Below are 15,999 nucleotides of genomic sequence, written 5' to 3'. Positions count from 1 at the left end.
AGAGCTCGCTCCGAGCCCCAAAATGCCCCCACAGCTCGGGGACAGATGAGATACCAATGTGAACGGTCAGTCGTTAAAAAGATAAGATCTCTTGTGGCTGTCCCCGCGTCGCGGGGACCAATGTGAACGCGGGGTCTGTGTACCTTCTTTCACATTTGCTATCTTGGCATTATGACATTGGCACAGTGCGAAATGACTTCAACGATTTGATTGTTCTCAAGATAGTTTAGTTCTTTATTTCATTATGACAATGTACTGGAGTGACATGTGGTTTGCACTTTTCTGGATGAACAAGTTTTCCTTGTACAGTAAAGGGTTCATTGAAAAATAGACCATTGTACAACTTTGCACATCTCAAATCACCTTGACAAATCCACACAATAATGTAACATAACTAAAGATACATTTAAAAACTCAACATACTCGCTAAATATCCACACAAAGACTCGCGTTGAATCTTACATGATTTAACCAACCATTTATTTCTCTGTTGATACAGCTGTATTCACAAAAAGTCTACATGAAGTCCACTCAGCAAGTGGAGGAGCCATACTAGAGTATGGCATTTATTAATTTACACTAGTATACCATACACAATCCCATGCACAGACACATAACAAAAGGATGCTGAGACCTTTGCCTGGTACAATACAGGGCACTCCTGTTACAACTAAGAGAGTAATAATGAAATTCCGTTACAACATTGTAAAAATTCAGGTCACAAAATCACAATCATTAAAGTCTATGATGCAAAATTCCCTTCCATTTCAACAAAATTTTGATGAAAGAAAAGAAAACTGTCAGTCCTGATGAGGACTTCGTTATGACGGGAGTCACCTGTACTCATTACACAGTGTTTGGTCTTAACCCGTTGAGGACGAGTCCCGAGTATACTCGGGCAAGTGTCTATGGGAAATGTATGTTGTAGCAAAATCAGTCCGTCCTCAACGGGTTAACACACTGTTGGGCAACAACTTTGCATGGATGCATTTCAATAGGTCAAGAAATTGCACCACTTCAGCAATGTTTGTGCAATAATTCTAGAAAATCTAATTACTGTATACGCTATATATTTCGCGTGGGTTTTATTTTCGCGAATTTCGCGAGTCGGGAGCTATTCGCGAAATTAACAACACGCGAAAATATTACCTTCCAAAATGAATCCCTTGCCTTTATGACACGAACATTTCAGTACTAGTATACCATGTCACGGCTTACCGAACAGACCATACTGGCTAAGCTTGTTTACGTACATATAGCACGTCCACGTCTAACTACTAACTAGTATACACAGCCCAGTCGCTGTAAGTAGCATTCGCACAGCACAGCGTATTAACAGCGTCTCGGGTGGTCGGGCTAGTCCACGTCTACTTACGAATACTGTAGAGCCAATCCGTTATCGCAACCCTCGTACCACTCGTCAGAAATCTAGCGCGATGGACTTAACCATTTTCAAAAATGTTGAATTCTAACTTACTAGTTCGCAGAGTTTGGTAAGTTTTTTTCATGCAGTGTATAACTAGTATCGTTCTTATTTGCTAGTAAGTTGAAAATTCACACTTTCTTTGCCACTTCATATTTTCTCTGGTCCCCCAATCGCGAATTTAACCACTCGCGAAAATGTGTGACAGCGGCAATTCGCGAAAATTTATGTACGCGAAAATTATAGTGTATACAGTATCATAAAAAATCAAATACATACTGTACACAAGCATCTGTAATTTCATATATACTTCAAATATTAGAATTTTTCTACAAACTGACAGTTATTGATGTTCCATCTAGAATAAACATACACAGGTATCGTCGCCCAGTACGAAAGCTGAAATAAAGCTTTGTGGATTGAGAAGCCCAAGTGGTAAATGTTTGGAGATATTTAATATATCATATCTTAAAGGAATCGTATAGTTTTGATTTAGACCTAATTTGAGGTTTCTAACATATTTTGGTGAGATAATGAGAAACCTCGTATGAAATATGAAAGGACATGTAATTCTATGAGGAATTCAATGTTTATTTGATGAAAATTGGTTTTGAAATGGCTGAGATATCCAAGAAAGAGCAATTCTAATAAAGCGTGGGACCCACACTTTGTTATGATTGCTTTGTTTTACTTTGTTTTTGGATGTTTCAGTCATTCCAAACCCGATTTTCATCAAATAAACTTGAATTCCTCCTCAAATGGTATGCTCTGTACCATATCATATTAAAGTGTTTTCTTGGTATTACTGTAAAAGTGGATATTTTCGCGCGACTAATTTTTCGCGCTAGGCCGGGTCAGAAGAGTTACGCGTGTTTTTAATTCCGCGGAATCAAGACATCACGCACAGGAACGTATGGCAAGCAAAAATATTCGCGTGTTTTTATTTTCGCGCTAGTTTCTGGTTGCGCGAAATGCGGGAAAATTTCAACGCCGCGAAAATTTCCACTTTTACAGTATCTCGCAAAATTTAAAAGCCCAATTTTCATCTCCACGAATACTGTACCATCCCTTTAAGTAGCAAATTTAGCACATGGACTGACATGTGAACAGATGACACTAATTGCTGGTAGAACAGATGACTCTCACAACATACACAGAACTTATTCCAGAACATTTGAAGATACATCATACTGAACAATGCTGCTTATTGATAAAATGTCCTTTTTTTTTTTTTTTTTTTTTTAAAGAAGAGTCACAGAATTTTCAAAGTAAACACTACAAATGGAAACAACTCCTTCAAAACCAAAAAGAGGTGGTTCAACCAGTTTTCCCAAATGTCAGAGCTCACATTCACACTTGTATACCTAGGCATAAACACACCTAGGCATAAACACTTTTTTTTCCAACTTTTTTTTCTCTGGTTGCTCACTTTGGCCACTAAAATCTTTAAGTCTGAAATTTTGTTGGCCTGAAAAAGAAATGTAGTGGGCAGAAATAGAGGAAACACAACAACCTGATCGGGCCGCCATAATATACCCTTTTTTGTGGAAACTTTGTGGTCTGCAGACACATATATTCCCACTTCAACGGGTACAAAATTCTGCCGCAAGACTTGTCTCCCTCTCCAGGAAATCCGAGCCCATAACTCCAATCCTCCGTTCTCTCCACTGGCTTCCCAAACATCACCGCATATCTTTTAAAGTTCTTTCGCTTACGTACAAAATTCTGAATGGGCAAGCCCCCAGGTATCTCACAGATCTTGTTTCTTTACGTTCCATTACTTCCTCCGTTCATCCTCTACAATGCAATCGACTCCTGAACCACGTACTTCCACAAAATACGGTGATCATGCTTTTTCTACAATTACCCCTTCTCTCTGGAATTCTCTACCCGCCTATATACATCAAGCCACTTCCCTTAATCAGTTTAAGATTTTGCTGAAGACTTATCTTTTTAGTAGATAGTCCTTTGGAATAGTCCAGTTGTGGGTCGGTCGATGGAGGTGCACACTGATTTTGATTTTCATTATTTATCGTAATTATACACTGTATCTATTTTTTTTTTTTTTTGGTATTTTTGTACTTGTATTTTGGTATTTTTGTATTATTCTGGTTTAAATATTAATTTTTCCGGTAGACTGTGCGCTTAGAAACATCTGTATTAAGCGCCTTATAAATGTATTGTATTATTATTGTTATTATTATTATTATTATTATTTTTTTTTTTTTTTTGTCCTAGGCCATTGCTAATGTTGAGCCTGGACACTGGAATAAATTTATTTGTGTTCTATGGAGTATAAAGACAATGAATAAAATGTGACAAGCATCTTTGATGGGCCAACTCTTTTTTTTTTTTCCCCTCCATAAATATCTACTGCAGATTTGTTGGCCTTCGCATGCAAGTAATAGAGGCAAGCACACACTTTAACACAGTTTGTATAATGTTAGACACACAGGGTTAATCTCTGCAGTACTGTCACATTGCCATTGATGTCGTACCTTAATTTCTGAAATTGGGAGAAGTATAAAGCGTGCACGCATGGACCTTGTGCATTTGGGGCCACATTCATGGCTATGTCATAGTGCAATGACATTATTGTCGCTTGCCCTCCAGAAAGGCCCAAACAAGTTTACATTGTGCAAGCCTCAGGGTCCTTCTGCAGGGCAGGCAAAGATTCATACTTCTCACATCCTATTTGTGTTTCAGCAATGTACTCCTTTCTTTTCTATTCTTTTTTTTTATTTAATTTAATTTTTTTTTTTTTTTTTTTTTTTTTTTTTTTTTTGCTGTTGATTAGCCCAACAGTGTATCCCTAATATTTGTCATGGAGATCACACCCTGCTACTTCGGAGAAGCTCACACACCAGGAATCTTTGCTGTTTGTGCAGTCAATGTTCATACATGTATCATCAAAATAAGAAGGAAAATCAACCTCTTGGAGTTTGCTCACATACAGCATATCCATTGTGTTACTACTACAAAAATCTTAGGTGTTTTAACTGCCAAGTCACCTCCAGTTTTTTTCACAAACTTTACACCCTTGAAGGAAATGTTACACAGAAGGCTTGCTCTAGATCAAAGCACGGAGGCAAGAGTAGAAGTCGACTGAAAACTGGAGCAAAATCATGGAAAGATTTCATGGCCACTTGATCACTAGTAATGTAACAAACTTGTATCACTCTTTCATGCATCTTTATTCCTCTTCTGATGTTGGTGAAAGTAGCTGAAATAAACATTGTCCCTAGCTTCCTACGACTCTACATGAAGTATTTCTACAGATGGTACATTGTGACATATCCTCAAAGATACAAGATGCCAAAGCCTTTACACCAAATGTTCGAAGGGGAAGATAGATTCATAGTTATGTATGTCACAAATGAGAAGTTCTGCGTAACAGATAACCTTGTCACAGGACCAACACAGCTGCCACTTACTAGTACAACTGTATATAGAATGGTATAACAGGATGAGGATGACTTGTCAAGGTTCATAAGATATCAATACGTTCCTCATTTGTCAATCTTGTCCTAATTTTCAGCCATGTGGTGCTTTGCTACCCCTGCCCTCATTAGAACAACTTTCTCTCTGTGGGTAAAATTGCCTTTGAGCTTGACTGAAGCACAAAAGAATGATATTGCCACCGTGACTAAAGTAATCCTGCTAAGTGCCATGTCTAACTTGCTGGAATGATGCATCTCCGATGCAATAAACTACACCTGGCACAAGAAACAACTGGGAGCATATCCCACAGCACAGATATCTTGCTATCCTGCTTAATCATTGTAAGGCACAATATTGGAACTCTTTTGTGTGTATTCATTGCAAATCACCACATAATCAATGTGACAAATTAGAGGTAATTTCAAGGGTGAAGATTTATTCAGCATGTCAGAAAAGAATAAGAATGAGAAAAACACACATCTGAAAATCAACTGAGAAGATTGAAGGAAAAGAAAATTAATGCTCATCAGTCACTTAACAAAATTTCAGGCAGAGTAAGAAAAAAGGGTTGCAAAACAGTGCGAGATTTCTCACTGAATAATGCCACAGGCAATGCTAGGGGCTGAGGCATAAAAATGCCATATCATTTCAGGAATGACTGCTTTTGTTTGATTGCATGTGCACTGTTTGCAAGCACGCTGGTGGTGTTCATCACTGAGCCATCCATGAAATGGTGAAGTACGAGTCCTCCGCTGCTCTAGTTTCCACCCCCCAGCACGTTTCCTCTCCCCCAGTTGTGACGCCCCTGTCCCTGCCCTCTGTCGTCGGGTCGTTCTCTCCTGCTAGAGGGCGCCTCGCCAAAGCCGCTCACGCCACCTCTGCGATTCGGGAAGTACTTGTACCTGATTATGCACATAAGAAAAAAGAAAAAATTATTCTTATAAGTTGTGCTTTAAAATAAAATACCTGGTAGGTGGAGTAAATAACATACCAATAATGTGGTGCTTGTAGTAAAAGGGTGAAATATTCAGATTACATGATTTTGGTGAGTATATCTTCGAGTTCAAGAGTGCATTCAAAATATTAACAAAAATAAACAAATTGCATGTATACACACAAATCAAGATAAAAATCTTATTTAGGTTGATTTCTTTTTCATGACTCAAATATGTGTATTTCACGTTGGAGACACAAACTAGAATACTTTAGCGGCACACCGTATTCATTATATTGTTCTTATAGGAAATTTCAGCGAACGAATCTTGTGCCCAACACTTTCTGTATTTAGCAGTACACTATATAAAACCCAAGAATTGAAATATGGTTGATCATGTATCTTTTTTCTTTCCAGATTTGACTTTTGACAACCCTTGTTACAATGAGATAGTCTGGACCATGAAAATTTTCTCATCAGAACAAATTTCTTTAACCCTAACTAGGCCAGGGGGCCTCTGAGGCCCCCCCCCCCCTCGACGTTTCGCACGATGTATCGCTATCGCGAAAAGTTATCGCTGCGACATTTCATGACTTTTTTCTTTCGAGTCTCCCGCATCTTTTGACACCAAATTTGCGATGCCCGGGCGCACGTTTCCGAAGTTGTGCATAAATATGTATGTGCATGTCAGACCAAAAATTGCTCAAAAACGTGAATTTGTGTACAATTTCAATGCAAACTGTGTTTACAGGCAAATTTCATAAAAGCATGATTATTTTGGGGTTTTATTAAGTAAAATCAATAAATAACATATTTTCTTGTTTGGCACAATGTCGCGGACAAATTTCATTGAAAAAACAATGAAAAACAAACAGTCGAAAAAACAGAAATACATAAGAAATTTAAAAAACAATAAAATACTTAAGAAATTTTTTTCTGATTACACAATTTTTTTCTCTTACACTTGCTAAGGACACTAAAAAGAATATTTACACACAAAAAACGTGCCTGTTTTGAGCTTTATTTAGTGATTTATACCAAATTGCCTGATTTCATGCATCATTATGCATAAATTAGCATAATTTAGCATAAATGATAATCTTTTAAAAAATTAACTTCACGGTACTTTACATTACATCATAGGCAATGTGTGTGCCAATTTTTGTCGCAATCGCGCGGTCGACGGCCGAGATCTGGAGGCTCTATCATCTACCTAAATAGCCCGGCCTAGTTAGGGTTAAACCAGACCAAGTAAACTACAAAAAATATGAGAGTTTGCTAGCAAACGTCCTCTTGTATCAATGAAATCTTGTTCAATATATGTTCATTGTAACAGGGTTTGCCTGTAATTCTATTTCATGTATGATTTTCATGAACTGCTAATAACATCATGACAACAAAAATACCTCCCCTTTATGAAACATGTGAAACATACCACAACATTCAACAGCAAAATTCATTCATCAAATGATTTCTGGACACAGGATAGAAGGGAGGAGGGGGAGGAGGAGGGAACACAGAGAGAACAATTAGTACAAGGAGCAGCAGAATACTTGTGAATGTTTACGAAATAGATATCAATTTGACCTCATGGTAGTCCACAACTTGCAATGTTTGTATGATATATGGACAAAAAACATCTTGGTACTCAGCATGAATGGGTGTGTATGAAGTGCATAGGAGTGTGAAGAGTCCTTAGCAACAGATGTCCCAGTCTTTTAAGCTCCAGGGATCAACATCCTCTCTGGTGCTACTTTAGCCTCATGTTTGGGCATCTGACCATGGTAACTGAGCTATAATACAGGAAAAATTTCTTGCTAGATTTTGAATAAGTCTGCAGATTTGTGTGACTTGCTTGCAGATTTTCCATCTGGAAAATCCATCCATTTCAATCTTTTCCATGCTCCTTTAAATTTGGGGCAGCTTGTGGGATGCTATGCTGAAACTTAAGCATGCCACTGCAACATGATAAAAGCCCTCACTGACCACCATGATGGACTTTTGCAGCATGGACTTAGGCTGGAATTTATCTTAGGAGAAAGGCTGGCTTACAATATTTGTGGTGTCGAGAGGAAAGCAGTCCCGCCAAAGTCTTGAGGGTACTTGAACATCAGGAAGAAGTACAGATGTCCGACAACGATCCCGATCAGTTCTGCAAGTCCGCTGAAAATGACCAAACACAGCATGATAAGATGAGACTGAATCTTGTTTGAGAATTTTAATGTCCTGACTTTTTTTTGGTTTTTTTGCTGAGCATTGCTGACTAATTATTCATCGAACATATCATTTCAATAAATAGAAATGACCTGCACCAATGCAAAGGAACAAAGGCAAAAACAAGTAGCTAAATTTCAAAAGATATATATATTTTTTTTTTACTCACAGCATTTGAGTAAAAAGTATGGTCTACCCACAAAACAGTATTTGAGGAAAATTTGTGGTGTCAAGGGGGCCATTCACAATTATCAACATTTTCACAAGCATACAAACCGTACGCTGAGGGGGGGGGGGGGGGGGGAGGGGGTCAACACCCGGCGTATGCTTTCCAATTTGAAAAAATCTCGATCCATATTCTCGCGCCCATCCCGTCTGATCACGTCCTCTCGTCTCGCTCGCACGCGCTAGTATGCCCGCGCACCCGCAGTGCAAGAAGTAGAGCACAAATACGCGCGTGGAAACAATGTCAAAGAAGGTGGACAATAGAACTAGTGACCTGGAAAATCTCACGAAATTCCTCCTTAAGCAAGGGTGCATTGTGCACAAAAATCCCATTAACAGATACATGAACTTTATAAATGCCTTTGTGTTCGTGAATGAGGACCATAAATGAGCAGATGCCGTGTTGGAAGGTCAAAAGTTGTGGCGGACTGCATCTGCGGAATGTGCTCTCTTCACCGAAGTTCTTGACAAAGCCCTGCTGAAGATGGAGCATGTTAACAATCAGAGGGGAACGATCAAATCGTTCTTCCAAGTCAAAAAAATCAACATTCCTCTTCATACACTTTAATGGGGGGGGGGGGGGGTCTTGAAAAGTGTATGGTTTGTACACTTGTGAAAATGTTGATAATTGTGAACGACCCCTAGAACAAGTGAGTGACCCAACAAAATGTAATGAAACTAAATGAAAACTTGATAAAGACCATAGGACCTACTACTATCAATACCTTTTTGATGGGAATATTTTTGACATCGCAGGAATTCAAAGTTCTTTATTTCTGATCTGAGTAATCATTTCAGTAGCCTAATGAGCAAAATATTGGTCCTATCAAAGGGCAGCTTGTACCTAGACATTGTAAGTTTCAACCTGTACATCTTGGTTCTTACAATTGATTACTTGTTTGGTTATTTTCTTTTTTCTCTCTCTCTCGTGGCAGAACTCAAATCTGTTTCAGCACAAAATGGCTTGAAACTCACTGATAACCCTTCATATATATAGCTTTGCAACATTTCCCACAGCATGCTCCATTTGCTTATTGACATAATGGAACATGCTCTTCAGTAAAAATGCATTGTATTCTAATCACTGTGGCACTGCAGGCTTTGTGTACAGTGTACACACAAAGGATTAACTAACTAGATGAATACTGCCAGTAGCATTCTTGGTCTTGGGCACAAAAAGTGACCTTGGCCTCAGAGGATCTCTAAAGCTCGACTTCTCACCCTCCACGAAGGATCCAGTTGAATGCCACCAGCACCCAGGGCAAGTACATGGCCTTGAATCGGGTGCCAAACCAGAAGGTCACGATGGTGTCCCGATTTAGCTGGCACCAGACATAGAGGGCGCTAAGTATCATTGGTTCCATCAGCATCTGAGGCACAAGAAATGGACAGAAGAGACTTAACTGTCAATGAACAGATATGAGAGATAAAACATCAATGCATCAGGATGATACAAAGCTGACAGCCCTGTAACCACTACACACATGTCAGTATCAAACTTCTTAAAATACAAGGCAACATAGAGTATCACTGCAAGTGATTTAGATAATTCACCTGTTCTGATACTGATGTCAAAAAATTATGAGGAATTCCATACTATCTTTGCTGGTACTAAAAGATGAATATGTATGAGAGCAGTCATTTAGGTTTTGGTCAGTTGTTTGTTCATTTTTCATTGACATATACGCACACATAGCATGGTACAGCCACATGTATTGATACCCTACATAACTTCCTGTATACCCAGACCACTTTGTACTGCAGAGAGGTTTGTTCACCCTGTAGGTTTGTGGTATCATTCCCTCTTCACACCCAAACAAAGAAAACAAAACCCCTTTTTGATTATCCCCTTGAAGTCTTGTTTGCTAAACATCTGTGACAATTTACATTCATATGACAGTTTTCAACTGTTCATGTGGTAACTAGGGCGCTGTAAAATGTGACACAGAAATCCTTTGACTTACCATCAATGGAGCAATGAATCCAATGATCTATGAAGTCACCATTAAGGAATATAATATCAATAATGCACAGCTAAGAAAATAATGGTAACTTGTAATATTAGAATGCAAACAAGCACTATACACAGAAAGGCCACAAAAGAGGTGATATCATTAGTATTTCAATAATGTGCTTGTTCTGGGCCCCGTTGCTAGAAACTTTGCGTTTAAACGCAACTTGCAACTGATTGTCACTGGCCAATCAAAATCATTGTTGCATGCATGTCTTCTTAATAGGGCAGACCCTGAGCCAATCAGAATGGTTGTTTCAAAATTAGCAATTATTTGCAATTGATTGCAACTTTCTTGCAACGGGGCCCTGATCTTTAAACATAATGCACTTGTCAATGTAATGACTCACCCCACTACCCCCGGACATGGGTGCGTCATTTCCTCGTTTGGTCCGTCAAATTTGTGACCCAGGTGTCCGTCATTTTACCAGCTTTGTCCGTCAAATTTTTGACCGAGGGGTGCGTCAAAATCCCATCATTGTCGGTCAAATTTTTGACCGAGGGGTGCGTCATGGTACGTCACTTGGCTATGGAAAATAACACGCATTATTCTGAACCGAGGGGTGCGTCACTTGGCTACAGCCTATGGAAAACTGCACGCATTTTTGCACGCTACCAGTACCGTATACACGTACCGCGAGTGAAATTACGGTGAACGTTTTCCCGCGGCAAGTGAAAATCAAAGTCGGGAAGCATTTTGGAATAAGAGGGAAAAATGCTTGCCAGAATCTGGCAAGCAAATAATTTAAAAGCCACCCTTTCTCCTCACATTTTCTATCCAACAAACCCATGAAATCACGCATAGTCAATCTCAAGTCAAACCAGGGACTTGTTTAGCGATGTAACAATTTCTTAGTACGCTGTGCGAATCTCTAGGTACAGCGACTGGGCTAGCCGGCTAGGCTGTGTATACTCGCGGGAATGCCGTGGCGTGGTGTGTACCTGCGCTGCAGTATGCATCCACCGGACTAGCAATGGCCGCGCACACACAGCGCATCTGCACATTGTGATTGTCGTATGGATGGATTGCATGCACAGAATACATACTAGGGCCTACTGTACGGAATATCGTAGCAGCAGCGTGATGTACGGTGAATGACGGTACGGTGCTTGCAGGGCCAGGGTAAGGGAAACTTGCCGAAACTTTTACAAACTATGTTTACGAACCAAAAGAAAATGAAATTGCTTGAATAAAACGTATGAAAAAATCGTTTCAGTATTTTCGGGGGTGCGTCAAATGTACCGAGGATGTCCATCAAAAAAGTGACCGAGGTGTTCGTCACTTTCAACGTGTTGTCCGTCAAAAAAGTGACCGTGGTGTTCGTCAAAAACCCCGTGTGGTCAGTCAAAAAATGACCATGACGCACCCATGTCCGGGGGTAGTGGGGTGCGTCATTACATTGACAAGTGCATAACACACTATAAAAGTTCAGAATTAAAAGAGCATTTATGTACACACTATATATATTCCCTTTCTTCACTCCTTCTTAGCAATAAGTTTTGGTGTTATTGTTCACATGTCATCACATCAAATCTACGTCTCCTGTTTTGCTAATGCAATATGCAAATTCTTTTGAGTGTTGTGAGCATATTTATGAGATATGAATGTTGCATAATACACCATGTTCTGCATATCCATAATGACTGCATTATCTTAAACGATAAACAAAAAGTACCTGTACTTTTTCTCAGTTTATATACACTCAGCAAAAAAAGAAAGTAAACACTTTTTCAAGTTTATCTTTCTCATAGACTATCTGGCTAAAAATGGTGTTTTATATACCATGTTAAAGGTACTAGCCCACATTTGCAAACCCACGAAAATCAAAACTGCATAAAACAGGTCCAATATGATTTCAAGTACAAGTTATAACAGTAACATACCTCACCTGTTGCTCTTTGTCTATACCATTCGATAAAAGAGAGAAAATCATCGTTTTAAAATCAATTTTCAAACCGGGTCAACCCGACCCAAAATCAAATTACGAGCGCGGGCTAGCTACGCACATTAACTTACACATGTATCGCATGCATGTAGTACGTGCGTGGACCGGAGCTAGCGAGCGTTTTTATACGCATGCATACGGTGCATTTTCATTTATTTTTATGAAAGTAATGGACTAATTGGAACGAAATTTTGCACTGGTGTTACTGCAATCATACCCAAACTCCATGCTAACTATGAGACCAATTGCTGCAGGTTTACAAATGTGGGCTAATACCTTTAAAGGTAATTTAATTAGCTATCAACCTAGTAGGTAAATGAAAATGTTAACTTTACGCATGAGTGAACACACTAGTTTTTCTCTTCCAAGACACAAAAGTAAAAATTGCAAAATGGACATGTTGTTAATCAAGCGTATTTCCTCTTCAATATAATAATGGGAACAAAAGACAAATTTAACACAATAGAAATGCAAATTAATTTGCAAAAATCAACCTATGATCTCAATAATGTCTCTGTAACCCTCCAAAGATAAAGAAAGGCAAAAAATAATGGAGGAAAATGAAGAATCTTCTGTCAAATCTGCAGTCAAAAGACATAAGAGAAAAGTTACGGTCGCAAAGAAAGTTAAATTTGAAACGTTATTCCAAAATAAGAAAATTTTAAGTAATATTTGGATCTTGAATTTGTCCCATGCATTCTTAAATTCCTTAAGTAAAAGGTAAAATGAAGAAATTCTGTCGATTTTATCACCTTTACAGCTTATTCCCTATGTCATTTAAAGTTTGAAATGATGGAAAATGCTTATGTTCCACCTTCAGTTTCCCCACTATGTTTTTGTTTTGAATACAAAGGGAAACAAGGGAACGGAAATTTATTTCTGCTGTTTCATTCACGTCTCTCATTGCGTTAAATTGATCTTTTTTTATCATTGCTATCTTGGAAGGCATTTGCAAATGAATTTCAATAAGTCCAATTCTGCAATTTTTACTTTTCTGCCTTGAAGGACAAAAACGAATGTGTTCACTCATCTCCCTTTGTATGAACCTACCAGGTTGATAGCCAATTACAAAATCTCTGATATGGTATATGACACATTGATATTTATCTAAAGCTTCTATGAAAAATATTAACTGGAAAAAGTGTTTACTTTCTTTTTTTGCTGAGTGTACATTCGTAATATGGCTCTACTTTATGGGTAGCTCTGACATGAAATATACAGAATTTATCTGAAATCCTTGCCACCTGAAAATGTGGCAAAATCTTTGCCAACATCTATTTGATTGACAATCCATTTTTTTTTTTTTTTTTTTTTTTTGGTTACCTTGCATAGTGTGAAGGGAAGTGAGTCGTTCATTTAGAATAACACGAAATGCAACAGAATTTTCACTGATCACTGCACAACATGCAGGAAAAGGATACCACAAGACAAATCCAGTTGAAGACAAGCATGAAAATGTAGTCAGCTGGCCTGCCATCAAAGATACCTGCAGTTCAAAGTCACATGAAGAGAAAATCAGTTGCATCATTATATATTCAAACTTTGTCTTTAGAGTCATCTGTGTAATGACTTTTCGTGATGGACCTCTCCCAAAAATTCTTACTTGGAAGATCGCTGAGGTCTTTTTGAGTAGAACATCCAAATTATGCAAATTCCTAGCTTCCACTCCGGATCAGTCATGTTTAGCATCGGTAAGATACGTTTTATACACACACTCTTGACTTTGCTCAGAAATCATTAAAAAAAATAAACATTTGCTGGGACTTCTAATACAAAGTACACTATGCCAAACCAGTGTTTCTCATGGAAGAGCTGTTTTGGTATCGAGAATTACAAGCTAGAAAACAAAGTTTTCTCTATATGTTACAATGTGGGTGAAATGATACAGGTGTTTTGTATGTGGCCAAAATATAAACTGGTAAATATCAAGTGCGATCAAGCAAATATGTCAGCATTATTCTATTTTGTTTTGCCAGCAGTTAAGACAGATGCACCACTGAAAGAAAGAAACAAACCAAAAACAGTCTTTTAAAGATGACATTTTTCAAAGAAAATCACAAATGCCTGCCAATCAACAGAACACAGCACTCAATGATATAAAAAATTGCATTCTTTACCAGTTTCTAATCTCGTTGAGTAGCTGTAGAGGAAGTAAAGTTGGATCAAGTAGTGAAAGCCCGTCATCGGAGATATTGGGAAGAAGAAGAGTGCTGTGACAGGTCTCCATATCTGGGAGATATCAAGAGAAAGAGAGGTACAGGTACTGTATCATCCAAATTTAAGGAAACAAAATTGTTTTACTTAATCTGCTGAGTACACATGTGAACTCATAATAGATGATGTGCACAGCATTTACAAATCATGGCACCGACATTCAATCAAGTAGTCATATAGGAGAATGTAGATAAGTATCATACATATATGACATCAATTTGAATGTACATAATTTTCTAAAAACTCAAGTCAACAGTGAGAACTTCAATGAAAATGTATGGAAGTCAGGATTGTATCCAATTTCAATACTTCTTGCAATATACTGCACTGTGTGCTACAAAATACAAATTGTACACATGAGGTCCTATCCTATTCAAAATGACTTCAAAGGATGTCCACCTTTTGGGATGGTGTCTCACTCAATGCATGTTGTTCACAAATTAATAAACATGTACATTGCAAAAACCTAATGGGTTTGCTGGTGAACATTACAGCATAAGACATTCAGGAGAGTTTTGGGCATCATTGTGGTAGGATGTTCTGATGTGGGAGTAATGATATATGAATACAAATTTCACTTTGATCTACAGCCATGTTTCCCAACTTTTATTAATGAAAAAAAAAAAAGGTCTAGCAGTTACATGACAATGCTTGGGGATTGGCAATAGTGTTTATTTAGAAAGAAACGATTGATTGCTATGCTCCCCATGTGAAAATTGAGTGTTTAATGCATACAATTTACGAAGATAGTGTCATTACTACATGTTACTACAGCAACGCAGCGTGGCAGTTTATCTTGGAATATCTCGTTAAGTCATTGTTGGTCAGTTCTCACCTGAAATCTGTAGAATACCAGTTCAAAGCTGAGGATCAGTGTCCTCATACCGACCAATCCAAATCTTGCAACGAGTGGAACGACAATCGAGCCAGTAAACCAAAATCGAGTCACTGGTGGTATCCCCCGATACCAGTCACCGATATCACTCTGCGACATTTTGCTATGTTACGTTGGCTTGTTTTAAGGAGATTCCAACAAAATAAACGTAAACAGACACAGAGTACCTGTGAGTGTGATAATAGGGGCTACACCTGCCCTGCCTCTGCCACTGGACAAGGTGAAAAAAAGAGTTTAGGAATCAGAGTGTGATGATAATTCAATTGCCAGTAGCCAAAAATAGAAGCGGAGACGCCTGAGTGCTCCTTCTGCTTTCCTGGAAGACAAAACGTCAATGGCAAGGCTCCCCACACTCTATCTATCATCTAGTAGTATTCAAGTAATGAATTGTTTGAATGTTGAATTATTTATCAATCTAATTTATAGCAATTTTACTGCTTAATAGGCTAGACTATCACGACTAGTATATGGAGTAGGCTAGGGCCTATTACAACCCAACTCAGAACTTGCCCTAACCGCACCCAACGTGCAACGACCGTCCGAGCAATTGCAAGTTCGCACAAAGAAGATGTTCCTTAGATCAAAAGTCGCGTGAATCGTGGCAGTTTTTGCTGAAAATTTTTAGTCACTCTAGTTGAATAGTGAAATAAACGACGGTGTTCGAATGTTGTCCACTTCTCTCACTCTATCTTCCGT

At 38.5% G+C, this 15,999-nt stretch overlaps 1 protein-coding gene across 1 annotated transcript; it reads right to left on the bottom strand.

Annotated features, from left to right (window-relative positions):
* Nucleotides 1-458: 458 nt before the first annotated feature.
* On the bottom strand, nucleotides 459-15,662 carry LOC140233501 (derlin-1-like). The gene is made up of 7 exons (XM_072313620.1): nucleotides 15,244-15,662; nucleotides 14,312-14,423; nucleotides 13,616-13,680; nucleotides 10,202-10,228; nucleotides 9,459-9,607; nucleotides 7,851-7,961; nucleotides 459-5,766 (listed from the first exon to the last, which is right to left on the bottom strand). Exons 1-7 carry the CDS (start codon nucleotides 15,400-15,402, stop codon nucleotides 5,622-5,624), a joined length of 768 nt encoding a protein of 255 aa, XP_072169721.1. The 5' UTR covers nucleotides 15,403-15,662; the 3' UTR covers nucleotides 459-5,621.
* Nucleotides 15,663-15,999: the final 337 nt, after the last annotated feature.

Source organism: Diadema setosum, chromosome 9 (genome assembly GCF_964275005.1).
Source record: "Diadema setosum chromosome 9, eeDiaSeto1, whole genome shotgun sequence".
NCBI classification, from domain to species: domain Eukaryota; kingdom Metazoa; phylum Echinodermata; class Echinoidea; order Diadematoida; family Diadematidae; genus Diadema; species Diadema setosum.
The sequence above is the reverse complement of the archived record's forward strand: the minus strand, read 5'-3'. Positions and strand labels throughout refer to the sequence as shown.

Coding starts and splice junctions, on each gene's coding strand:
- LOC140233501 (XM_072313620.1), bottom strand. CDS start 15,402: ATGTCGCAGAGTGATATCGGTGACTGGTATCGGGGGATACCACCAGTG. Junction 14,424..15,243: donor TGGTATTCTACAGATTTCAG/GTGAGAACTGAC, acceptor GATATCTCCCAG/ATATGGAGACCTGTCACAGC. Junction 9,608..10,201: donor GATTCATTGCTCCATTGATG/GTAAGTCAAAGG, acceptor CTTGTGCCTCAG/ATGCTGATGGAACCAATGAT.